This window comes from Felis catus, chromosome A1 (assembly GCF_018350175.1).
Source record: "Felis catus isolate Fca126 chromosome A1, F.catus_Fca126_mat1.0, whole genome shotgun sequence".
In the NCBI taxonomy this organism is placed as follows: Eukaryota; Metazoa; Chordata; class Mammalia; order Carnivora; family Felidae; genus Felis; species Felis catus.
The window spans coordinates 108,700,313-108,726,064 of NC_058368.1; the positions used below are offsets into that span (position 1 = coordinate 108,700,313).

The 25,752-nt window shown below is 40.3% G+C and overlaps 2 protein-coding genes across 12 annotated transcripts in view; both read right to left on the reverse strand.

Moving 5' to 3' along the window:
* MEIKIN (meiotic kinetochore factor) overlaps positions 1-4,674 on the reverse strand; it is an 80,429-nt gene extending 75,755 nt beyond the window's left edge. The window contains exons 1-5 of one of the 4 annotated variants that reach the window (XM_023254922.2): positions 4,533-4,674; positions 4,408-4,444; positions 3,979-4,081; positions 2,307-2,394; positions 614-674 (exon numbers count right to left, since the gene is read on the reverse strand). In XM_023254922.2, the coding sequence (XP_023110690.1) occupies positions 614-674; positions 2,307-2,394; positions 3,979-4,019 (190 nt within the window). In that variant the 5' untranslated portion in view covers positions 4,020-4,081; positions 4,408-4,444; positions 4,533-4,674. Of the gene's footprint in view, positions 1-613; positions 675-2,306; positions 2,395-2,765; positions 2,854-2,998; positions 3,650-3,978; positions 4,082-4,407 lie in introns of those variants that run through there. The other 3 variants (XM_045058682.1, XM_023254917.2, XM_019831716.3) reach the window with 3 other exon arrangements.
* The window catches only part of ACSL6 (acyl-CoA synthetase long chain family member 6), a 65,724-nt gene continuing 44,525 nt past the window's right edge, over positions 4,554-25,752 (reverse strand). For 7 of the 8 annotated variants that reach the window (XM_023254930.2, XM_045058680.1, XM_011281980.4 and 4 more), the window contains 4 exons: positions 23,334-23,477; positions 21,471-21,572; positions 20,472-20,543; positions 10,225-10,693 (listed from right to left, as the gene is read on the reverse strand). In XM_023254930.2, coding sequence (XP_023110698.1) covers positions 10,556-10,693; positions 20,472-20,543; positions 21,471-21,572; positions 23,334-23,477 — 456 coding nt within the window. In that variant the 3' untranslated portion in view covers positions 10,225-10,555. Of the gene's footprint in view, positions 4,691-10,224; positions 10,694-20,471; positions 20,544-21,470; positions 21,573-23,333; positions 23,478-25,752 lie in introns of those variants that run through there. The other variant, XM_045058681.1, reaches the window with a different exon arrangement.

Sequence of the window (25,752 nt, forward strand, 5' to 3'; positions counted from 1 at the left end):
TGCATCCATTCATGCTTCTTTCCATACTGTAGCCAATGTGATCATATATCTTCCTAAGTAAAAGACTCCAGTGGCTTCCTGCTGCTCCAAATATAAACAGCCACATCTTTGACATGGCCTACAAGGCTCGGCAAGGCCTCTGTGTGTGTTCAACCTTGTCTTAATATTGCATTTACCCTTCCTTTCTGACCAACAACCACACTGGACTTCTTTCAGTTCATTGAACACGTAAGGCTTAATCCCAAGTTACGGTCTTTGCTATTCCCTCTGCCTGGGTGGCTCTTAACTCACCTCTTTGCATAGCTAATTTCTCCTTTTCTTCCAAACGCAATTCAATTGCTGTTCCTTCATAGAAGCTTTCCCTAATCTCTCCAGCTAAACTCAATTTGTTACAGTCAAATCAATCTCTTTTGTAGCATTTATAACAATTTTAATTTCCTGGTGTGTACTTGAAAGCTATGAGGATGAGGTCCATTGCACAGGCAGATGGATTCACCTTGGACTAGGAGAAAGATACCTCTTCCACTAAGATGGGAAGATGAAACAAAAATACAAATGGATGCTTATGTTCAGAAGAAAGAAAGTTGAGAGAGTTCATATCTGGCAGTCTTACCTGATACTAGCTCACTACTCGATGAACTACTGTCAACCTGGAGGTCATCAGTCATTGACTCCTAAGTGAAATAAGAATTAAAGGTATAGCACAAACTATGAGACTGAATATTTTTATATTTTATTATATCACATTGATTTGGTTACTTTGAAACGAAAAACTGAACTTTGTGTATCAGCTTCATATGTATAATAGATTCTTTCAGTTTCCTGATCACAGATGTAATCTGATATTTAATATTAAATCTAAAAATAAATACTGAAATATAATAATGTGGGCACATCTACAGAGTCAGCAATATACTAGTCAACTAACTACTGTAGGTTAAACCAGCACCTAGAAGGTGAACATTCTTCTTACCACCTAGGTAGGAAAAGTTTTTCTTTCTCTAGATAGGAAGGCAAAATAAATCAAAAGACTGATAAGTCTAAATAAAATATGAGAAATACAATTAAAGGCAAACAAATATAAAAGTATTTGTTATATATGTGTATAAAAGTGTAACTCCCTTCAACATATAATGAATAAACATTTCACCAAAAAAGAAACATAGATAGCCAATAAAATGAGAAAAAAAGTATCAATTTTACTAGTATTCAGAGAAATGGAAAATCAGATAACATGTTACTTTTCATCTATCAAATATATGTGTTTTCAAATTATCAGATAAAATGGTGCCAACTGCCCAACATGAATTAAAAATGATTCAACCCTTGACCCACTGCAAAATTTTTTATCTTAGAGTGACAATTTGAGTGTACACAAAAAACTTCTGTGGTACAATGCCCATTGATATCTAAGATGGCAAAACCTTGGAAACAATTTCAATCCTCCAACCACAGGAAAAAGTCATACAAATTACAGTATATCTATAAGACAAAGCACTATGCAGACACTAAAAATCATATTTTTAGAGACCACTTAATGTTAGAGGAATATACAATCAGACAACAACTTTTAAATTTAAAAAAAGGCACAGAAAAAAAGGAATGTAGAAAAAATATATAAAAAGTAGAAGAAACTTTTTAAACACTTGTTTTTTTGGCATAGTCTGGATCATCTACAACGAACACTTAACAGTGTTAAAATCTGGGGTAAAATCCTTTAAAAAAATGCCTTTGTTGAAACTGCCCACCCCCAAAACACATGTTTTAGAGATATATGTAAGCTAAAGCACTGGAACATGACTATTTAATGCTAATGGTAGATGAGTCACAAGCAATTTTTAAAATCTGAGTTTCTCCAAACTACTGCTATGTATCTTTAAAATACTGTACAGAATCCATATTAAGTACAGTAGGTCAAGAAATTATATAATATACTAATGGTAACGAACACTGTTTCTAGTTGTTAACGGAAAGTCAAAAAGAAAACATGGAAATGACTTTGAAATGCTTTTAAGTGCTCCTCAACACAAGGGAGTTCCTAAGAAAAACTTACATATACTCAGTAATGGGCATTTCTCAAATTTTTGTCAAGGGAAATTAAAAATAAAAAATGTGGCTATGAATCCACCAGAATCAGAACTTCAAGGCCCTGTCTAAAGAGAAAACACCAGCGTTTGTAAAAATGCTACGAAGCCATGTATTCTCTATTAAACAAAGACTATACTACATTTTAATCTACAGGCGCATCAGTTACCGCTGGTCTCTGCTGTAAGTTTACCCAAGGTCCGTACGAGAAATATACATACACTCAATGGAGCAATCTTCTCATCCCAGGGCTCTTCACTAGTGCTATTTCCACGCAGGCTTTTCTGTCCTGTAACTCTTAACTGAGTGCTAACAAACAAACAACGCAATTAGTTTGCACGGTCTGGACTTGGCTTTCCACGTCTCTGTTCATACTGTTCAGAATCTGAAAGGCCATGTGGGGACGCCATTAAGAAAAAGACCCCAGTGGGTTAATTGTACCAATACCCAACTGATGGTGCGAATGCTTTCTGAAGATTTGAGCTCACTTGCTTTTACGTAACTTGGCAAAACTGCTCTTTAAAAAATTCTGGGCCTATATTGTGGGAGGAGCGAAATCACAGTATTCCACCTATTTTCTTCGTTGACTCTCGGAAGGAGAAGTCGGCAATTGGCAGAAAATGAGGATGAAAATTCTGAGGGGGGCCAGAGGCATGGGCTTGGCACCAGTGGCTACGCACCTCGGCGGCCTAGAGCGGCTAACTCCCCGCCCACTCCACTCGGCTTTCTCTGAGATCTTCGGCAAACAGGGCGCTTCTCCTTTCAGGCCTAAAAGAGGGCGGCATATTTCAGGGAGAAGCCCTGAGGCCCGTTTGCCGGCCTCGGGTTTCCCTGGGCCGAGGCCTAGCCGCCCCCGCCATTCGCGTTTGCCGACCCCGAGTGCCGCGCCACAGGCTTGCCCACCCGGGCTTACAGTGCGCAGAGTGCCTTCTGTCTGGACCTGGAGGGGCCTCCGCCTTCACGGTGGGGCCTAGCTCCGGCGTCGGGGTTAGGTTGAGCCTCTGGCCAGCCCGCTTCTTGCGGGTATACACCCGTAGCGGCCACATTGCCACCCTACCCCCCAAGGCCTTAGGGGCCTCTTGGCCCTCCACAGCCTCTCTCATCGCCTTCCGGAGGAAGCAAGCTAGGGTCTGAGTGCTTCAGCGTCCACGCACAGAAGCTGCCTGCGGAGCAGTATAACAAGAGCTGGGCGGAGAAAAGGCGACAGCCCACGGAACCAACTGCTACACTGGACTGACTGGAGCAGCCCGCCTCGCTCCCGCCTGTTTTTTTTTTTTTTTTTTTTAATCTAGTCCAAGCCGTGCGCTGGCTTCTGGGAAACTGAGTGACGTGAAGGCCGCCCCGCCCCCCTGGAGGTGAGGCGTCCTGGTATTTGGCGGTAGGCCCGCGTGGTTGCAGGTCTAGTGGCGCTGGCTGTCTCATCTCACACTTGAAGAGAAGCTTATGGGAAAAAGCCTTTTAATCTTCCTGGTGGTTGCAACCTTTGCTTTTTATTTTTCCCTTAATGTGTTGAGCTCATCACGTGCGTGCTAACGATGGCTTAGCCCATCTCATTATAAACATTGCATTAATGCCTCAGTAATGTTTTAGGTCTCCGAACATAGGGAGTCTTGGGGGGGGGGGGGGCGGAGTGCGGTGGTCAGCCTGACTCAGTGCAGGGAAAGTCAGACAGCAACCAAAGCACATTACCAGCAGAGAATATCCTCCTGAGCAATCAACTTCAGTTCCGGGGCCACCAGTTTATTGGAGAGCCGTGGCATTTGAGAGTTAGCATTCAAAGACCTTGCTTCCAGGAGATTTCTTCTTAAGGGTAAGAAGAATCCCTTCGCCCCATCCAGGAGCTATCTCCTGGACATCTGGGCAGCTTTATGGTCAAGGTAGAGAATTTCTTACCTCCTAGTGTCCTGGGGCTCAGCTTGTTTGCTCTGCCTCATTGCAGGAACGTAGGAATGACTTCCCTCTCTCCATACATCCTGGTTGAACCACCTGGCTGCATCTGATAAGCATATTGTGCATATAATAACCATCTTCATATTTTTAAAATGACATTTCACATTAAAAAATGCATTTGTAGATATAAAATTACAAAAACTCAAAGACTTGTGATGTTCCAATATTGTATGTATGACTATAGCACACATATAGCCACAATGTTTTCCTAATTAAATTCCTCTGAACTTTTTAAAATTTAAAATTTGCTCACAGAAAGTCACAACAATCGATTTAATATACAATTATTAAAACTTAGCTTTATAAAGAACAGAAGGTAGGAATTCCTACCTAGTTAGATACAGTGTTTTGAGTCACTGAATCAATACTTACTTAGCACCTTAGTCTGTGTTAGGCATTCTGGTAGGTCCTGGGGATACAGAAGTGTGTTAGAAATGGTCCTTCAGTCTAGGATCTCAAAGTCTTGTTGCAACACAAAGCAATTATCATATTTCAACCTCCTTTCTTTAGTCACATCCATAACATGCTGACAAGCAGTCTCTAGTTTACAAGTCAGGTCTCCAGGCTCTCCTCTCTCTCTTTGGAGGCTGTTGTGAAAAAAACTCGGAGTTCTTAAATGACTTGTGGGAGGTATGGATCCTTCCATGCCTTACACCTAGAAAGGGAAGAAACAATGAAAAAGGAAAAGAGCTTAAAGCAAAAGCTGATCTGTGCTTTGGTGTCCCTATTCCTTAATTGTCTCGCTATACTGATCTCCATTTACTGAAATGCCATCAAGTAAAGGTTTATGGAAGTTAATGCATAGGGTTTCAAAACTGGAAATAACCTTTGGAATGATTTCTTGAGCCAAAAGGGGTCCTTGAAGATGATCTAATTTACCCCTCATTTTGCAGCTGAGGAAACTACAGGTTAGGGAGGCTCGTTATGACAGATGATTGGCATAGGTGGCATGAGTCTCCTGGCATTTGGCTAGTGTGCTTGTCATGACCCTGTTCTTCCTAACACATGGCTGGGAAAGGGGTCGGGGGAGCAAGGAAAGGAGTTTGAAGCCCTCAGTTGCAAGGGGATGAAAGATACTATAGACACACTTGGTCTGTTTAAAAAAATTTTTTTTAATGTTTTGTTTATTTTGGAGAGAGAGCGAGAGAGAGAGAGAAAGAGCAAGCGAGCAAACAGGTGAGGGGCAGAGAGAGAGGGAGACGCAGAATCCAAAGCAGGTTCCAGGCTCTGAGCTGTCAGCACAGAGCCTGACGTGGGGCTCAAACTCACAAACTGTGAGATCATGACCTGAGCCTAAGTCAGACACTTAACTGACTGAGCCACCTAGGTGCCCTACACACTTGGTCTGTTTAAAGCTTCACCCAGTGCCAGCCTATAAAAGGGAAGGAGATGTGTCCCATATAAAAGGATGGGCAGAGACGTCTCAATTTAATTATCTCTCTGTTTCTCCTCATTCTGTCCCCAGATACACAAATGCCAGTGCAAGCAATCATCAAGTTAAATTGAACTTCTCCCGTTTCCCTTTGTACTCCTCCCATATCTAGACTCAGAATTCTGCCAGCAGTGTTTCAGTTCACACGATGGGTCACACGATGGGTTTGACTAGGTTTGGTTGGAACAGTTATGGAGAAACTAACTTCCATGGTAAAACAAATCCCAAATTTTGAAGAGATTTCTGAAGGAAGATTTTTTTTGTTGTTGTTTTGTTTTGTTTTAAGTAGCTCTTTTGTGGGTTTAGCATTCCCTGGAGTCCAGAGGCAATCCTTCTCTGTTTTCTTTTGGGGTGACTCACTGAGCAGTTCTGTTTGTGTTACTAACCACAATTTTCAGGGTCTAACTGGAAACCAGTTTATTTCTGCTTACTTGGCCAGACTGTACAAAACCACAGTGACAGAGGAAATGTATCTTCAGGTGTTGTGATCTTAATGCTATGCAACACATGAAAAACAGCCAAGGGGATTTTTCATTCAGTGGCTATTTCTTGAGCATCCTGTATGGGCTAGTCCTTCTGCACTGGGGCTATAACCTCAAGCAACTCACAGCGTGAGTGGGAGTGGGGCAGAGGGAATCTTCTCAGATAAAAGGATAACTGAGCTGTTCTAAGAGCTGCGTGGTGGCAGTTAGCAGAGCTATTAAAGGCTATGGCATTCCATGAAAGTGGGACCATATGTGCCACATGGAGGCACAGAAAAGCATGATGCTTTTAGGGCACTACATATAGTAGTTGATATGACTGGAACCAAGGCTCCAATGGAGGAAGCGCAGGAGTAGAGATGCTAAGCCTTGTGTGCTGAACCAGGGAGTCTGAACTTTATCCTGGAAACTGGGAAGTCATGGAAGGAATATTAAGCAGGAGAGTGGCATGACCAGATTTTCAATTTAGAAAGATCACACTGACTAAAATGTGGATGGTGACATTTAAAGAAGCTGGGGTAGAAACAGGAAAACTAATTAAGAAAGAACAGTAATATTCCAGACAAGAAATGAGAATGGCCTGAACTATACTAATAGCCATTAGAATGGAGGAATAGATAATAGCAAATATACAGAGAAGGCAGAATCTGCATAACTTTAGGCATGGCAGAATGTACCATCTTAAGAAAGTATAACCATTAGCTTATATATGGGTAAAAAACATGGAAATACTGTTTCAGGGGCATCACAGTGGAAAATTTGAATACAGTTCTTTTAAAAGTATAAAAATGATTTAAATTCAGTACACATTTAAATCCAGGACACACTTGGTAACAGAAAATGCACAAAGAAAAGGAGCACCTCAGGGGTGGGGGAGGACTGTAAATCTTTGGAGTTTGGGGACACTTACGGAGAGTGCAGAGTATGCTGACTAGTGGTAAAGTTTGATATAATGTTTACCATAAGCTCTATGATCAATGATTACTAATATATTAACATCAGGGGACTATGCTATATAAATATATAAAATAGTAATTATAAGCAACTTTGAGAAACGAAAAAATCTTTATTTTTTACAAAAGTTTTCATAAATGCATTTTATATTTGATAAGCATGCTATTATAACAAAGCAACTAAAAAGATAATTACAGTTAAGATACTTGTATGCATATTTAAAAGGTAATATTTTAATTTCCTCAAGTTTTAAAAATTTAATGTAGAATAAGCAATTCTTCAAAAAATACCCCTTTTCCCCACCCCGTGCAATTGTTGCAATGACTTAGAAGGAAAATTAATCAGTCAAATGAAATGTCTAAAAGCCACCGTCACCTCATCAGAACCTTTTCAGTTTGGGACAAGGGTTAGAATTGCTTATATTCCAGGTATTTATCTATTGCCTCTGGGTTATAACCATTCATTGTTCTAACTCAAGAATTTCTCATTTAGGGCTTTGTCCTCACTTGAATGCTAATCCCATTCTTAACTGCAGTTAATTGTAGGATCACAGAAAGGACTGTGCAGCATACTTGAGAGACAATTCAAATTATCAGGATCATTTTCTTTTCATGTTTATGCTTCCTTAAAATAAAAAAAAACAGGCAAAAAAATATAGCAACTTAGCTCAACATATAATTTATCAATTTTATATATGATTATTCATTCTTTTTTCTCCTGAGATATTAAGCAAGTTTGTAAGTAGTCTGTTTTCATGCAAAAAATACAGTTTTCCATTGTTTACATTCATCTCATAGTATTTTGTATCCTAAATAACTATATCAACTTTGTGCTTTACACATTTGGAAAATGAAGAATAATCCATTTTCTTTACTGCAGAAAAAATAAAAGATTATCAGTTCTTAGATGGGTAATACAACCTAATTAAGTGCAAACTTCGAGTTGCTAAAACATTACCTGACTATAAAAATTGCAGTGGAAAGTTCTATTTTCCTCATGCTTGCAGTTTTACTCACATGTAGAATGAAAGGTTAACTTGCTCATATGAGGGAGACATAGTATGTTTATTCCTTGAACTTCTGAGTCTGTGAGTCCCTAATAAATGTGGAACTAAGCCTCCATGCCACACCTGGTCAGAGTTTCCTCTCTCACCTGGGGGGAATCATAATACAATATAAAGATGTCTTTTATGGCAAAAGAAAAAAAAAAGGTGTATATTCTATTTGAAAATATACACAGGATTGGCTTCTAAAATGTGAAAATTACTAATTTATATTCCTAATTACATTAATAATGTACATTTGAATGAAAAACAGATAAAAGGCCAAACATTTAGGAACATGATTTTTTAAAAAATAATTCATCTGTTATGTCTCTAGACTTCTGTCGGATCTGATGTCCACTACAAATGTGAACATCTTAAGTACATAGCCTTTTCCTATACTGGTTAAAGAGAAATACAAAAATTTTCCCCCCAAAATAAAGTTGGGGAATCTGAAGCAAGAGGGATTTTCCATTAACACATCTTGTTTTATTTCTTCTTTATTCAAAAATTCAGTGGAGTTAAACAGAGGAATAGATAAATGTACCTGCAGTATATTTAGGGCCCACCGTTTACTTTTCTCAGCACATTTGCTGTAACCTATTTATTGGCCCAAGTGTGATGCTTTACACACAGATCAGGAAGGCCAGAAGAAACACAAGATCTTTAAAGTGAGAAAAACAAGAGATCTTTACCTGTCCATAATCAATCATATCTAACTACTATGAGGTAAAAATACAACCAAAATAAGTGTTACATTATTTGCTTATGTTATATTGTCCAAAATCCTTTTGAAAATAAGAGACAACTGAAATTTTTTTGAGTGGAAGGACAATGAGAGTCAGCTTCATTTTCTTCAAGATGTGAAGCTACTTGCCTTATTTTAAAAGAGTATGAATATCTAATTCAGATAATGATTTTCTCTTTTAGTCAAACATTAAATATAAAAAAATTAATGCTATGTAGATATGGCCTTGGAAATTTTTAGAGTTTATTTATTCAGAAATGCCTTTAAGAAGGAATATGCGTGGAACTAGCTCATATACTAAAAGTCAGATTTGTAAGTGTAAGTAGAGGATCTGCGGACAGAAATATGCCAGAGGAATGTGTAAAGAATTGGATAAACGCATCAGATGAAGGTGTGATCCACTTTTGCCAATACTGAAATATAAGTGTATGTAATCACTGATACAGATTCATCCAGTAGGCCCATGTGATGATGCAGTTTTTTAACCAATAGCATTTATTTACAGCTTGGATTTGCTCCAGGGGAAAGGAACTTCTGGACTGTGAACGCTTTCCCCATGTCTGCTTTCAGAGTCCTGTCTCTATAGAAGAAAACACTTGCCTAGGGATGGTTCCTCCTTCAGAAGCACAGTCTGTAGCTTGGAACCTAACTGTTGTCCATGCTGGGTTTTAATTATAAGAAATTGTTGGTACTCGGGTGCAAGGAGTGTCTAAATACATAATGCAAAAAAAGGAGGTTTCCATGGTTAAGCTTAAAAGCATTTAAAGATTTTTTGAATGGAATTATGCCCTATGAGATATTCATCTATGATGGATTTAAAAACTTTCATAGCGGTGTTTTGAAGAGGTTCTTCAAAATTAAGTTGTTGAAAAACTGTTTTCTTTGGAAATAACATCCCTTCCTCCCCTTGTTCAGGATTACAGCCATATTTGGTTTCCCAGGCCTGGCCTGGACATACTATGACTGGGAGGCCTGAAGAGCCCAGCAAGGAATATAGGTACATTAATTGCTGTCTATCTTGAGAAATAATTCTGGGTTTCTTTTCCCAAGTCTTCCCCAAAGGTCCATTCATTGTAGAGTCAACAGACATCTTTTAGAATTCATGTGGTAAGAAGTCCATGGATATACACATTTTATCCTTGAAGTAGTTGTACATTTGTCTCTAAGTAGTTCCTGAATATTTTAATGAGCTCAATAAATGAGAAAATATGTTGAAAGATCTTTGTAAAATGTTATATAAATATAACATTTGTTTCAATAGTATCTGAAATCGCATTTTTCATGCATAAAAGTAAAAATGACAGGGAAAACTTGTTCACATCAATAAGAATTGTCATGTATAAAGAATCTGAATTTATGTAGAATGTGCATTATATCTTGTTTTAGCATGATTCTGTACACCTAATTTTAATTTTTTAAGTCTGATTTAACTGTGATTTTGACAATCAGTTACTAATGAGGTAGTCCACATTGCTTAGATATTTGCTATATCAGGTTACTATTCCACAAATAATGAAGTACAGTATATCAGTTATGTTTTTCCTTTATGTTTAATAAGAGTTCTGTGAACATTGAGAATATATTACTTTTAGTGGTACACAGTCCTTGAGAAAAGTCTTGATTTTTACATTGCCATTTGTGATATTTTTAGCAGCTTGTTACAATATCATTTTAATAAAAATAAAGTGTACTCAGTGATGATAGAGAAAATATTGTTAAAGACCTCTTGGGACAGGAAAAGGCATGGTCATAAGATCACGTGCTTATTCATTTTCAGCTGCATCATTCTGATTCATTACTTTCAAGAGTAACTATAATATTGCTACACAGTCCATTATACTGAGAAGAACTTTCCTTGAACTTCACATGGAGATTGAGTAAAGCTCTTCTATTTGTTTTTTGAAGTACTCTCTCAGCTCAGGTCTCTTAGCCTTTAATGTTGGTGTCAGCAAGCCATTCTGAACTGAGAACATGTCAGAGTGGATGTGAATGGCTTTAACCTAAAAACCAAATGCAGAATATGTCTTTATCAGGAATATAACATAGCATTTATAGTACACATGATAAAAGTAACAGGCATACAAGAATAGATATATTGATATTAAAACACTATGCTCTTTTTAAAAGTCAAAGTTAGGTTAGTAACATTTCAGCCTATTTAACATGTCTGCAAGCCACCTTTTCTCCCTTCCTACTCCTTCATTTAGCCAGTCAACAGAAATGAGCTGGGTGCTTATTCTGTGCACCCAGGCACTGAGGACACAAAGAAGAATCATGAGTGCCCCTGCCCTCAGCAGGTGCACACTAGCATTCAGCAGAGCAGACACACCGGGCAATTATCAGACAGCGTGGTATGCACAGTGACAGGCGCCTAAGGCAGTGATGGTAGGGGAAAAGGAGGACCAGCCAGGGAAGCCTTCCCAAATTAGATGAGTGTTAAAAGATGAGTAAGACTTAACCAGCAAAGGAGGAGAGGTGGGTAATGGAGGGCATTCTAGGCAGAGACAACTCCAAGAACAAAGCTGTGGGAATGAGAAAAGACAGAACATGCGAATGGAAATCCAAGTGGTTTTTTGGTGTAGATACATGAAGTAGGAGGTAAAGGGGTAAGAGATGAAGCTGAAGTGGTTAATGCAACAGTTTACAGAGGAGCTCAAACTTTATGCTGGAGTCTGTAAGAAGGCACTTAAGGTTTTCATACAGGGCAGTGGCATGGCTAAATACACATTTTAGAAAGATCTCGCCAAGAGAAATGTGAAAATGTTCTTTGAGAACATGAAGATTAGAAACAGGGAAACCAATCTGAGGGATCTGGCCAATCCATGGGGGACCAGATAAGCACCTACACTTAGATACTTAGATTCAGGGCAGAGACAGAGACAAGGAAGCAGTTCTAAGACCCATTCCATGGACAAGAGGTAGTAAAGAGGGAGGCAGCCTCAATGACCCCTGGGTTTCTGATTTGAATAGGTACATGGATGGTATTGCAATTCAGAGCAGGAATATAAAGTTTGAGGGTACATGATGAGTCTGTTAAAAAAAAAAAAAGTCTCACCATGGAATTCTATATCTACCGGAAGGAGGAATGTACGGGTCTGGTTTAGCATTCACACTTCCTATTTCTATGAGGCAGATCCTAGGCCCCCTCATGCAAAGTCCCTTTGCAGTGATGAATTGACCAGAGACAGATGAATTAATGTAGGAGGGCCTGGGCCGACTCCTCCCACGTGGGGCTCTATCTGAAAGGGTCTCTGACAGTTTCATGAGAATTTTATCATATGGGCTTGAGCTGAATCCTTGAGTGATACTGGAAATCGTGTCCGGACTGACAATTGTCTAAATTAAATGATTTTTGTTGAGATAATAGGCCCATATCACTAAATAGCAAACAGGGTTATGGATTGCTGTAATAGACTTCTTAATAACAATTTTTATTACATTTTTGAAAAAATAAAACTGTCATGAACCTGAGGCACAGAGACACAATATGACTACAGATACCATTTGCTAAACATTCATGCCATTTTGTCCTGCATGTTATTCAAAGTCTAAAGTGCAATTTTGAAGCTGAAATTAAGTATTTTCTCAGAATACTCTGGCAGAGAAGCCCAGGTAGCACCAGTAAGAAGTGCACCAAGTCCTAACTACTCCATTGGTATGTACAATTGACCCTTGAACAACAAAACAGGGTTAGGGAAGCTGACCGCCTGCACAAGTGAAATTTCATATATAACTTTTGACTCCCCAGAACTTAACTACTAATAACCTACTATTGACTAGAAGACTTACCTATAACATAAACAGTTGGTTAACACATATTTTGTATGCTGTACGTATTATATACTGTGTTTTTACAATAAAGTAAGCTAAAGAAAATGTTACAAAGAAAATCATAAGGAAGCGAAAATACATTTATAGTTACTGAACTATATATATATATATATATATATATATATATATAGTTCACATCCAAGTGGACCCCTCCAGTTGAAACTCATGTTGTTCAATAGTCAACTGTCATAGACATTTAGAATATTAATTCAAAACCTATGTATTAAATACACATACACATTCATTTATTGTTTTATGTATTTGGTATTTATCAAGCAACTCCTATGTGTCAGATATGTGTCAGGCAACAGGGATACAAAGAATAACAAGACACAGTCCCTGCCCTCATAGATTTACAATCCAATGACAGATGCTGCAGTATGACATTGCTACCACAGGGGCAAGCCCAGAGAGGGTCACCTTTTGCAGGCAGAATCAGTTGCTTTGCCAATACCCACTCCTGACTTCTTCCATGCTAATGAAACCAAAACTATGTCTATGTCTACCAGGGCAATCTTGTTCTCTGATTTCCCAGCTATCCTTGCAGCTAGGGGATAGCCATGAGATCCATTTCTGGCTAGTGATAAAGGAAAGTTTTTGCTTTCCTAATATAAGGTTCAGACATAGATTTCTCCACCCATTGTTCTTTTTTCCTTCCTTGAATATGGACAATGTCCAAAGCTATAACAGCACCCTTGTGATAAGCCAACATACTAAGAATGAAGAGTGGAAAGACAGTAGAGCCTAGGTCTTTGAGGACCTGTACCTTCCTTGGACTGTCTACCTTTGGACATCTTATGTGAGAAAAAAAAAAAAAAAAAAAACACTCTATGTGTTTAAGACACTATGTGTTTCTGTTAGAGCTGAATTCATTTCTGATATAGCACCTAACCCAGGCTCGGGAAGGGTTCATTGAAAAGAGATGCCTGGGGCACCTGGGTGACTCAGTCGGTTAAGCATCCAGCTCTTGGATTCAGCTCAGGTCATGATCTCACAGTTTGTGGGTTCACACCCCACATTGGGCTCTATGCTGAAAGTGTGGAGCATACTTGGGATTCTGTCTCTCTCCCTCCCCTCTCCTCCCCACCCCTTGCATGCCCCCTCTCAAAATAAATAAATAAACTTAAAAAAAAAGAAAAAAAGAAAAAAGATGCCTGAGTTGAACTCTGTATGATAAGTCAGCTTCAGGCTGATGAAGACAGCAAGGAGAAGGAGGAGTGGTTGCTATATGACCTGAGGAGAGGAGGGTGTTCTAGGTAGAAGCAACATGTGCCAAAGCACCTTCAGGGCATTATAAGTGTAGGCTGAAGCATATGGTATAGATGAAGAAGAAGAAAGCAATGGGGCTGGAGAGGTAGACTGGGGCCAAATTATAAAGGACCAAAGTAGGGAGTTTGGACATGATTCTTTAAACAATTTTTAAGCAACAAGAAACAGAATGGCTCTTTGGAAAGAGTACTCTGCTAAGAATAAATTGAACTGAGGTAAAAATGGAAGCTGGAAGACCAGCCAAGAGGCAAGACTGATGGTGATTTGAGCTATAACAGTTGGCTGTGGAGATGGAAATGAATTTGGGGGCTGGAAAGGACAGGACTTAGAATTTGTGTGGGTAAGTGGTAAAGAAAGAGAGATAATAAAAGTAAGAATGGTTCTAGGTTTCTACTTGAGCAGAGAAACTGGAGGAACGGAAACATGCTTTGGGGGAGGGAAGATCAAATGTTCATGTTCAAGTCTGAAATGCTTCTGGGAAAACCACGTGGTTTTTGGATACTGGAGAGTAGGTTACAAAAGGCAGGAGAACAAAAACGAGAGGGCACTCTTTCAGATGCTACTGTCCATATAAGAAGTGTTAATAGAATCAAGGTGCCTGGGTTGCTCAGTCAGTTAAGTGTCCAACTTCGGCTGAAGTCATGATCTCACAGTTCGTGGGTTCAAGCCCCCCACAGGACTATCTGCTGTCAACACAGAGCCCACTTCAGATCTTCTGTCCCCTTCTCTCTCTGCCCTTCCCCTGTTCTCTCTCTCTCAAAAATAGAAAATAAACACTAAAAAAATCTGCTAATAAGATCAGTGGACACAACCAGGAAATGACTTATTTCAAAAATCAATTTATGAACCACTTCCCACCCATTAGAATAGCTATTATCCAAAAAACAGCAAATGACACAAGTGTTGGCGAGGATGTGAAGAAATCTAAACCCTTGTGCACTGTTGATGGGAACATTAAATGGTGCAGCCACTGTGGAAAAGCAATATGGCAGTTCCTCAAAAAATTAAAAATAGAATTATCATATGACCCAGCAATTCCTCTTCTGGGTATATACCCAAAAGAATTGAAAGCAAGATCTGGAAAGAATTATTTGTACATCCATGTTCATAGCAGCATTGTTCACAGTAGCTAAAATATGGAAGCAACCCAAATGTCCACTGACAGATGAATGGATAAGCGAAATGTGATTATATGCATACAATGGAATATTGTTCTCTCTAAATGGGAAGGTAATTCTGACCCATGCTACAACATGGATGAACCTTGAGGACATTATGCTAAGTGAAACAAGCCAGTCACAAAAAGATAAATATACTATGATTCCATTTACATGAAGTACTTAGAGTAGTCAAAGAGACAGAAAGTAAAATGGTGGTTGCCAGAGGCTGGAGTGGGTGGGGGGACTAAAAGTTACTGTTTAATGGATACAGAGTTTCAGTTTTATAAAATGAAAAGAGTTATGGAGATGGATGGTGGTGATGATTGTACATTACAAATACATCTAATACCACTAGACTGTGCACTTGAAAATGGTTAGGATGGTAAATTTTATGTTATACGTGCTTTACCACAATTTAAAAAATTGAAAAAAAAACAGAGGATGCAAACAGTTGCAAGATGTTCAATATGTCAATGACTGTTTTCAAAACTTCTGATGTTAACAGTCTTGTGTCCTGGGAGGTGGGCATGTTGAGATGGCAAAGAATTCTTTGCTCAGAAATCTCTGCATTATGTTCATTGGTTATTCAGATCAAAAACTCAATATACAAAGAAGAATCCTAAAATGGCTATATTTCCAATGTCTGGAAAAATCCTTAAAGAAACATTCTAACAAATTCTGGCATTTTTAAACCCAGGCTTATAATTCAAAAATGTGAAAGTTTTCAAATGAGCACAGCATTAACAAGTCAGATTCACTTTGTTTTTAGACAGTTGTCCAAATGAAGGATTCACTTTTGCTATGAAAAGAATAGCATTTGAAGGGATTTGTGTATGTAGGGAAAGGTGAGGAGGGGGTGTTAGGCCAACACTAGAGCAAGCTTTTTTGGTAGCTGCCTCCACTTGACTTCACATACTGAAAGGATCTCTACTTGCATATCCAATATAAATAGCTGGAAATCTGAGGCTGTTGGCTAAAAAGGGGTCTTGTCACATGCTTCAAGATTAGTAAAGGCTCTTGTAAAAAATGTCTGTTGGAAAACTGTCTCAGTGTTCCTGATATTCAAAGAAGCAAAGATTTGGGAAGAAACAGGTCTGCCATGTTTTGTACCCTCTGGATATACTTTCCCCCCTAATTTGTTTTTATTAAACAGAAACCATTCCAGAGGACTCCAAATTCCCTGGAAACAGGTCCCAAAGGAGACATTTTCAGACACAGTGCACTGAGAAGTAGGGCTCCTGTGGAGGTCACTGCTCGGGGTGGTGCAGAGGTGGAGGTAGGTGCAGCCGGGGTGGCGGGGGGGGGGATGTAGCTGGAGAGAGGCAGAGGTGGGTGGAGGTGGGTGGAGGTGGGATTAAGGGAAGTGGTTGGGTTGGGGGGGCAGGGAGGAGAAAGGCTCTCGTTCAAGCCCCAACCCCATCAGAGCTACCACTGATCTATGTTTGGTGCAAGCTTCACTTTCAGATAAGATGCCATCTAAGCTCTGCTACTTACAGAAGTTTGGAAATCACCATTTGACAACAAAAGTAATTAACTTGAAGAAAATAGGAACACAATCTAAGCCATACTTTAATCTTTGATACTGTGATTTAACTTAGTAACTCATGTTCACTGTCATAAGATGAAAAGCTGAAAACTGACAATGCTAATTTCCTTTTTTTTTTTTTTTTTGAAGTTCTCTTCTGATAGAAATGACATCATGTAAAGACTTTTGGTAAGTGCAAATGATCTATTCACCTTCTTTTGTAAATGAAATTAATAATACAATGGTAAAAGGAGAAGCAAATGCCAAGATATGATATCTGCCGTGTCCCTGGAGCCTGGGTTTCAGCTCATCTTAGCTCCTAAAACCAACATGGAGAACACTGTGTAATTGGGACAAGAGTGCATGTTCAGTACAGGGACTTGGGGTGAGCACCTTTGAAAATCTAGCAATGACAAGCAGAAGCTACAAACAATCAACTACAGGGCAGACGAATTACACAGGGAGAGCTACCTAAAGCTATTTAGATGCTATATAGACTATAAAAGAAAACATTATCTTAGGAACGAAGGACTGAATCAACAGGTAGATTTGCCAGCAAACCTAGAGGCCGATGGGGGCATCTGCAGTTCGGTGTGGCTCCCTACAAAATAGTATTTGGTGATACTCCCTCTGTTTGAGGACAGGGAGTATCACTAAATACAGCCTTGCAGGAAGCCAAGGGATGTGGCACCTGGCTCACCTTTAACTCCCTTAGTTAGTAGATTAGGGGCTTGCTGCCAGGCTGCCAGTTCCTGTTCCAGTCTGACCTGCAGCTCTGGGTCTATTTTAATTCTTCCATGAAAATACCGACACAGACTGCCTGAGTGACTAAAAGTCCAGTTAAGTGGGGAAAAAATGGGTCAAATCAGTTTTTTAACTAATACTAACCTTAACTGTGGGTCCCAAATGTATAGTATTTTTTTAGAAGCAAACCAATGATAAGGGGCACCTGGGTGGCTCAGTCGGTTAAGTATCCAACTTCAGCTCAGGTCATGATCTCACGGTTCATGGGTTCGAGCCCCACGTCGGGCTCTGTGCTGACAGCTTGGGGCTTGGAGCCTGCTTCGGATTCTATGTCTCCCTCTCTCTCTGCCCCTCCCCACTCAGGCTCTGTCGCTCTGTCTCTCTCTCTCAAATGTAAATAAACATTAAAAAAATTTTTAATGATAAATGATAAAACAAATTTTCATTTTCTATAAATAATTACATATTTTCTAATAAAACCAAACTGTTGATTTGTAAAGGGATTTGCTCTCCCTTTATGCCTAACACAACATGAAACTCATTTTCCAATTTGTAATAAGCAAAATTTTTCTTAAGGAAGGAAGGAGATGCTTAATGTTAGCTTCCTTTCTGAAACTACACTCTTGTCACTGAAAAGTGATTCTACAGGGTTTTTTAAAATTTAGAAATATTGTAACATTTAAATATTGTACTGGAATAAAATACTTCAAAAGCGTCAATTTGTGCCAACTCATTAAAGCACAAAACTTCCCATAATTTTGAAGAAACATGGTATTTAAGCTTTTAAATGGTATTAGTGAATGAAACACATAATATTGCTTGGAGATAATAAACACAGAGTGAATAATTTAGGACAGAAGAGATAAAGTAAAAAAAATTAATTAGGGAAATGCTCAATTCAATTTTTTTTCCTGATTTAAAGTCAAATTGGTTAGGTAAGTATTCATTTCAGTGACAGGAAATACAATAACATATTTTGAATGACAGTGAAAACACCAGAATTTGGAAAATCTATCTATCAAGTGTCAAAGTTCACTTTGCATCATCTATACAAACTCATAAGGCATATAAGTGTTAATAAAATGGTTATATCATTGTTAGATGTGCTCAGAAACTTCCCAGGCACCTACATTTTTAATTACTGATAGAGTTATTTTAAATGCTTCCTATCTACTCATTAAAATATATCTTCCAAAGATCTCCTTAAATTAATAATAATTGGTCTCATTCTAGGAATTGTTTTTGAAAATTAAATTACATTAATTTTTAATCTAATTCAAATGTTAATTCAGATCAACCCTGCCCAGTAAGCCTGAACTCCTAAAGCTTTTGGTGAATGATTTAAGCCTTAGGCTTGGTTGTCTATTTGTGTGGTTTTCAAAAAAATTAGTGTTAAGCCTTAACTGATCACTCATTTTTGAGGAAAAAGGAAAAGGACAAGCTGACCATGAATCGTAGATTAACTGAAAGAATTTATACTGATCTTTGGAACACAACTGGGAGCACACATCCTCCTCAGGCATGAAGGCCTGGTTTTTGCTCTCCTGTGGTCAGCTGAGGTTACACACTGGTTGTGGAGGGGAAGATGCACACAGACAAAGAGGAGAAGGAGGACAGAGAAAATGAAGAGGTGACACTGTTGGCAATAAAACTCAGGCCTTTGGGATACCCACATGACTTCCCTGTATTTGAAGTTACCATGGTGAGGGCAGATTATTAGAGCAGAAACTGCTTAAGGAATATGGGAAGACAAGAACACATCTCCTCTCAATAAAGCTCTAATCTGAGCAATGGTTAACATCTGAAACCTAACCAAAGGTCCCCTTTCAGCATAATCTTAAAAGTTGACAATCCATGAATAAGAATCTAACTGTTAAGACTCTCAAGTCCTGGGGCAGGTCATGCATCCCAAGCCCAGCAGGGGGCGTGCTGGCCTCGGAAATCACAAAGGTAGTGGCCAGAACTAATCCCCTTAGGCAGTGCATCCCCAGGGCCCTTATAGCTCCCCATTCAGACCGACACGTAGGCCCAGAACAAATGGGTTGTGGACCACCCATATGTGGCCCCTGCTCTACATCATCATATGATCCAGTCACACAGCTCCCCTTAATGGAAGGAAACGGAAGTCCATCCTAGCAAATTTAGAAATTGAAATAATTATGCCAGAAATATCTTGCCTGAGTGCCTCCGATTTTATAATTTTTTTTAATGAAGATTTATTCATACAAACCTTTTATACCTTACATACTGACAGATGAGGGTAATGGGTGTTTCTCAAACTTGATTTATATAAAGATCCATTTCAAAAGAAAACAATTCTGAAACTACGCTGAGATTTCATCAGTTTGAAACTTAAGAAATTAAAGTCTGATTCTGCAGAAATGGTTTTTGATTGCAAATACTTGCCATTAGAGTTTTATATTGGAAACTGACTTAAAAATGTTTTCAGGTTTTCATTAAAATGAACATACAAAACTCCAAATTCTCACAACCCGTCCAGATCCCTAACACTGTATTTGGGAACCCTATTGGAGAAATATAATTTTATTAAAAATTATTATGTTAAAGACATCCTGGGAATTTTTTTAAAATTCAGAATATTAATATTTCTCTACTTGACAAATTTTTCTCTTTAGATTTTTTGACTAGAGAGGATGTATAAATGGTGTAGGTGAGTAGGACCAAGCTTGCATTGTTTAGGAACTCAGTTACAGTAAGAACCCCAAACCTGCAAAGACAGAGTCTTAGAGTATTGCTTGTTGTCTCATCTCCCAGCATATTCTATGTTTCCTCCCCTTTGTGGTAGACACGCTGGGCTGACAGATCATGGGCCCAAGAAACATGATCTTTCCAATGTCCTAACAACTAAGTTTGCCTGCCACAGGCAAGAAGACAGTCTCCATAAAAATAAAAATAAGAACTCGGGTCTTAAGTATTGCAGGCAGCGTGGAGACAGGCCAACCATGTGTGCACATACTCGGCTAGTGACAGTGAGGGTAATATTTCAGCTTTACCAATGCCTGTGATCAGGAGGACAGCAAGTGCAGTCTCATATGACCTATTTTAGCTCAGGATAGAGGCTGCCACAGAGTTGGCGTGGAACAGGCCTTCAGGGGTCTGTCGGTACATAGCCTGCCCACGGGCTGCAGCATGGAGGGTGGAGAATCTAGGTCAGGGTCACCATGGGCTGGTTTAATCTTTGTCACTGCACAAAGGGCTATAACAAGGTATGGGGAAGGTAATAGTTACCTGTTCGAACGAATGGAGTCCACTCTCTTTTCCTAACCTCACCATATCTTCCAAAATGGCTTTTTTCAGCTCCTGAATTGAACCGTATAGGAAAAATTACAAGGCAAAAACACATTTCAAAATGGAGGTACAGGAAACAACGAGTTTTGAGCAAAATGCAGCTGATGGTTGTGCCAACACCCACCCCAATCCCCACCCCCCTCACTGGGGCTGATGCTCCAGGCCACACACAGCCACCACCTCTCATCAGGCAAGTAAGTGCCAGGCACAGCCAGAGGAGTGGCCATGAACAGACTAGGGGACCATCCATTTTTTAAGGTGGCTCTTTGTTCAGCCTACTGAGTCCCAGGGATCCTGTCACTGCCAGAAGAGCCCAGGACCCAGTGGGAGCACTAGGATCAATGGATGCTGCTGAAAAATGGGCCATGAGCCTGGAGGAGATGATGCTGAGCCAGAGCACAGAGATCTCAGAGCACAGGGATCTCTTCTCTAGGACCCTACATGTGCCCAAGAGGCTTCGGGAAGGTGTGAGTGGTAAAGCTCTAAGCAGGAAGAACTGAGTTACTTTTTCAATTCCATGACTGACTAAGCCCAGTGCACACAAAAGCCACCTCACATTTGGAGAGAGTAAGGCCAATGAGTTAGAAGGCCTACAGTCACACTGGATACTGCTGCTAAGCAGCTCTATCAACAACTGTGTGGCCTCTGGTAAACCCCCTCTCTCTCTGGACTCTCCTGCAAGCTGCAAAATGGCAGGGTGGGACAAGCCTCCTGGGATGTCTCCCAGCTCTAAAATTCAACAGCTTATCCAACTCTCTAAGAAGAAATCTGCATTTTTTTCAACAACAATAATGAAAAGATGAACCTCTAGTTTAGGATTTCTACCATTTATAAAGTCAAGTCAGAAATTTCCCTACATGTTCAAAATCCACTGCTTTCCTGTGTTTCTGTCCTCCCGTTATACAGTAACATAAGAGGTCCAGCAGCCAAGGTACAGACCTTATTTGCACAGAGCTCTGCATATGACCCTTCAATTCCTCTCTTCTGAGCCCAAGAGGGCATGACTTCAGGGTCAGGCACAACAATGCCCACCAAATAGGCCTGCAATCCCAACCAAAGGAAAACACAGTCATTACAAATGCTTTCAAAGTGGTTATTTGTGGTCCAGCATTAAAAATAATCTCTTGGTATTCTCAAATTCCACCCTTTTCTAAAAATAAGTACATCCTTATGTTATGATATATTTCCATCAAAACAACACACATCTTGACTATTTTCTGATATATTTCCTTTTTAAAAATTTTTTCTTTTTAATGTTTATTTAGAGAGAGAGAGAGCTGGGGGGACCGGGAGGGAGAGGGACAGAGAGAGACAGGGGAGAGAGAGGAGTCAAAGCTGGCTGTGAGCTGACACCAGAGAGCCTGATGTGGGTCTTGAACTCACTAACTGTGACTTCATGACCTGAATTGAAGTCTGATGCCCAACCGACTGAGCCACCCAGGTGCCCCACTTAAGTTTTTTTAAAAAGTTAATAAAGGATAAGCTTAATGTGATTAAGAATCAGTAAAGTTAGACCTACATGTATCTGATTCTCATGCCAATCTTTTTTCTTTTTTTTGAGAGGGAGAGAGAAAGAGAGAGAGAGAACAGTGGAGGGGCAGAGAGAGAGGAGAGAGAGAATCTCAAGGGGGCTCCATGCTGTCAGCACAGAGACTAATGCAAAGCTTGAATTCACGAACCGTGAGATCATTTCATGCTCATCTTAAATGAGAACACCTTTAGGATGCCATTCAAAAATTTCTATGAACCAAAACACATGTATTTCTCAGGGTTTCTCACCAGTTTGAAAATGTTTTATTGATATGGTCCCCAGTCATGAAGAATTCCATTTTAATTTTTAAGGGCATTGTCTTAAAAAATAATTTAATAATAGTTGTTTATATAAATGCAATGATAGCACAGAATATGTTCACAGTGATCTTGCTGACTTCAAGTGTAAATGATGCTGAAAGGAAAATAAATATAAATCTTCTGCAAATAATTTAATCCAAAACTATGTTAACATAATAGTTTAATATACTGAACCAATATATTAAGCTATGTTATCATCATTACCATTATTTGCAATACTGTACCCATTTGTCTGTAAAGTTCATTTGCATATTTCAAAATCTAAACAGCAGAAACCCTGAATCCTGCTTTGGTATCTTACCTCAAAATCCCTCTTGGAAGTAGGTGGAGCCTAAGTTAAAAGTAATGGGAATGTTCACTACTACTATTTCAAGCAACTTATTTACCTAATTGCAATTTATCAAACTATAAGCAAGTAAGATTTCTCCTTTAAAAGCAATTTTCTCTCAGGGCACTTGGGTGTCTCAGTTGGTTAATCAACCAACTGTTGATTTCAGCTCAGGTCATGATCTTGTGGTTCATGGGATGGAGCCCCATGTTGGGCTCTGCACTGACAGCGAAAAGCCTGCTTGGGTTTCTCTTTCCCTCTTTGCCCTTCCCCTGATCTCTCACTCTCAAAATAAATAAATAAACATCTTAAAAAAGCAATTATGGGGCACCTGTGTGGCTCAGTCAGTTCAGCATACAACTTCAGTTCAGGTCATGATCTCACATTTCTCTGCCTCTCTCCAGCTCATGTTCTCTCTCTCAAAAATGAATAAACATTTATTTTTTTTTTAAAAAAGAATTTTCTCTCATGATCTAATACGTAGGAGAATATCAGTGTCTGACTGGAAATTAATGTTTACCACTGTAATCAAGTACCAAAGATTTATGAAATTATTCCCAAATAACTCTAGATTTTCCAGCAGGCCCAGTACACACGGAAGGGCTGAAGCACAGGAGACTCACCTTTAAGCTGTTCCCGTGAACAAAGATTTGTGCCACAGGCTCACTCCGTATGTAGATGTTCTCAATCTTCTCGGGTGCAATATATTCGCCCTGAGCAAGTTTAAATATGTGCTTTTTCCGATCAATAATTTTAAGAGTTCCTGCCTGTGGAGTTGGACAAACAGCTTCGTGAAAAGATAGCATTCTTGAGCCTAAACCCCTGACTCAATGGTGCCATAGGCCCTCACCCCTGTGCCATCCCACCCTGCAAACCCCACCTGGATCTGCTCCTTCATCTGAGGTCTCTGCTCTTACATGTCCCCTGTGTGACTGGAGAGGGCCACCCTGCACCACAGGTTGATGCTTTTCAAGATCTGCTGGACCCTGAGTGCCCACCCTCAGCACTTACCTCCCTCCCCCAACTCTCTGTTCCCATGCCTGCCACCCTCATGCCCAACAACAGGTGTCCCCATCCTCAGGAGGCCCATCTACCTGTATCCTGGCTCCCCTCTCACCCAGGCCCTTGCTCCAACTGTCCCTTTTCTCACCACCATCTTCAGATTCACTCCTTCAAACAAAGCCTAGGCTTCTGTGCCCAGTTACTGCCTCTACTCCCAAAGAGTGGCCTCTCCCTTGCCCAGCATACAGCACAGCCTGGTAGAGGCTCCTACCTGACAGACAAGATGCATCAGGAGTCCTCACCATTCCAGGGCCTCTGCAGCAGGCAGGCCACCCCTTGGTCAGTGAGTGCTTGTGACCCTGGCTTCTAGAACCCCTCTTCCCCCCACCTCACTGACTCTATTCAACCTCTTTGAGTTTCTCAGGTGAAGAGGTAGGTCTCTTTCCTTGGCTCAACCCTCCTTACCTCCACTGACAATGTTACTTGAAATAACCCCCATTTATTTCTTCATTCATTGGCCATTCCCACTTCTGCCTAACCATCCAGCCAAACTTCTTCACTGAATTGCAGGCCCAGAACCTAACACTCAGAACGCTTCAGAAACCAGACCATTTGCCCTGCACATTACAAACAGGCCACTAAGGAAGCCCATCTCTGTCTTCCTCATGCCTGTCCCGGCCCCCATGCCCCAAACTTGGGAGATGGCCTTGCTATTTGCCTCTCCTGGGACTTCTAACCGTCAGGCTCATTGTCCTCAATCATAAATCCCTCTCACACCCCCTCCTTCTCCCATCAAAACCACTTCCTGGCCGGGCTTCTGCATACACTCTGTCCCTCCCCTCTGTTTGATTAGCCAAAGCAGAGCAATCTCTCCAGAAAAGAAAAAACCAACCGATTCTGTGTCGTTCAAAACCCAGGCTGGACCTTGGGCACTTTCCCTACACTGGTTTCTTTGGCCCTCCTGGCATCCCCTCAGCTGGTTGTCATCACCTCCATTTTACAGATGATGAAAGTGAGGATGAGAGAGGTTAGTTAATTCCTCCAAAGTCACACAGCTTGAAAGTAGGGAAACCAGGATTTGAATTAAGTCTTTCTGCATCAGAAGTTTACCTCTTTTCTTTAATCTATCTAATACTATTTCAAAACAATAATAATTTTTAAAAAATGGACTCCTCCAGACCGCCTGCCTGCTGTCTTAGGCTCTTAGTGGAATCACAACACTACGTCTCCACATGAATTAGTTTACTTGCTTCTTATAACACCCTGCAAGGTGGGTGCTTGCATCCAAATTATAGGGAGTCAGGAGCAGATCCAAGGTTCTGTGGAGCTTCAAGCAGTTTCCATACTTGAGGGTCCTCCTTCTTTCAGAAAAATAAGATGAAACGAAGGGCAGAGGCTTGGAAGTTACCTTTGTAAGTGAGGGGCCCTGAGCCCAAGCTTCCTGAGCTGATGGGTCAATCGCCCCTTAGCTGGCCTGCAGGACCCTGCTGCCTCTCTGGGCCCCCTCCTCCACACCTGGGGGGCCTCAGTTAGAATCACCTACCTCACACCTCCAGTGTCTCTCTACTCAGCATGCGCTCTTACTTCTGCTCTGACCGCCCTCACTCTCTCCTCTCTCCTCAGAACATGACTCACATCCGAAGACTCCAGCAGGTGCTTGTCCTCCTCTGCCTCTCCCCAGGTGAGCATGGCCCTCAGCTTATGCCCATCATATTGGCCTGTGAACTGTCTAAAGATGCGTCTTTCCTCTGAGCAGAGTCCCTGGCCCAGGGTACATATACGGTATACTTCCATGTCTGCTACAGGAATGAGGGTTTCTCAATTCAAGCAGGGGCAAATCGGCTCACCAGCCCAGAGGACCACTGCAGGGCTCAGCATCATTCATGTGCCCAACAAACTCGTTTCTGAATGGTCACCCTAAACCTTAGCAACTTCCCAAAGACACAGGGGAGATTTGTGGGGTGGGCTGCATCAGGGGAGAGGCTCTTGGTTCCAGTGACAGAGACTTTTCCTGGTCACAGTTTTTATCTAAATACGTCC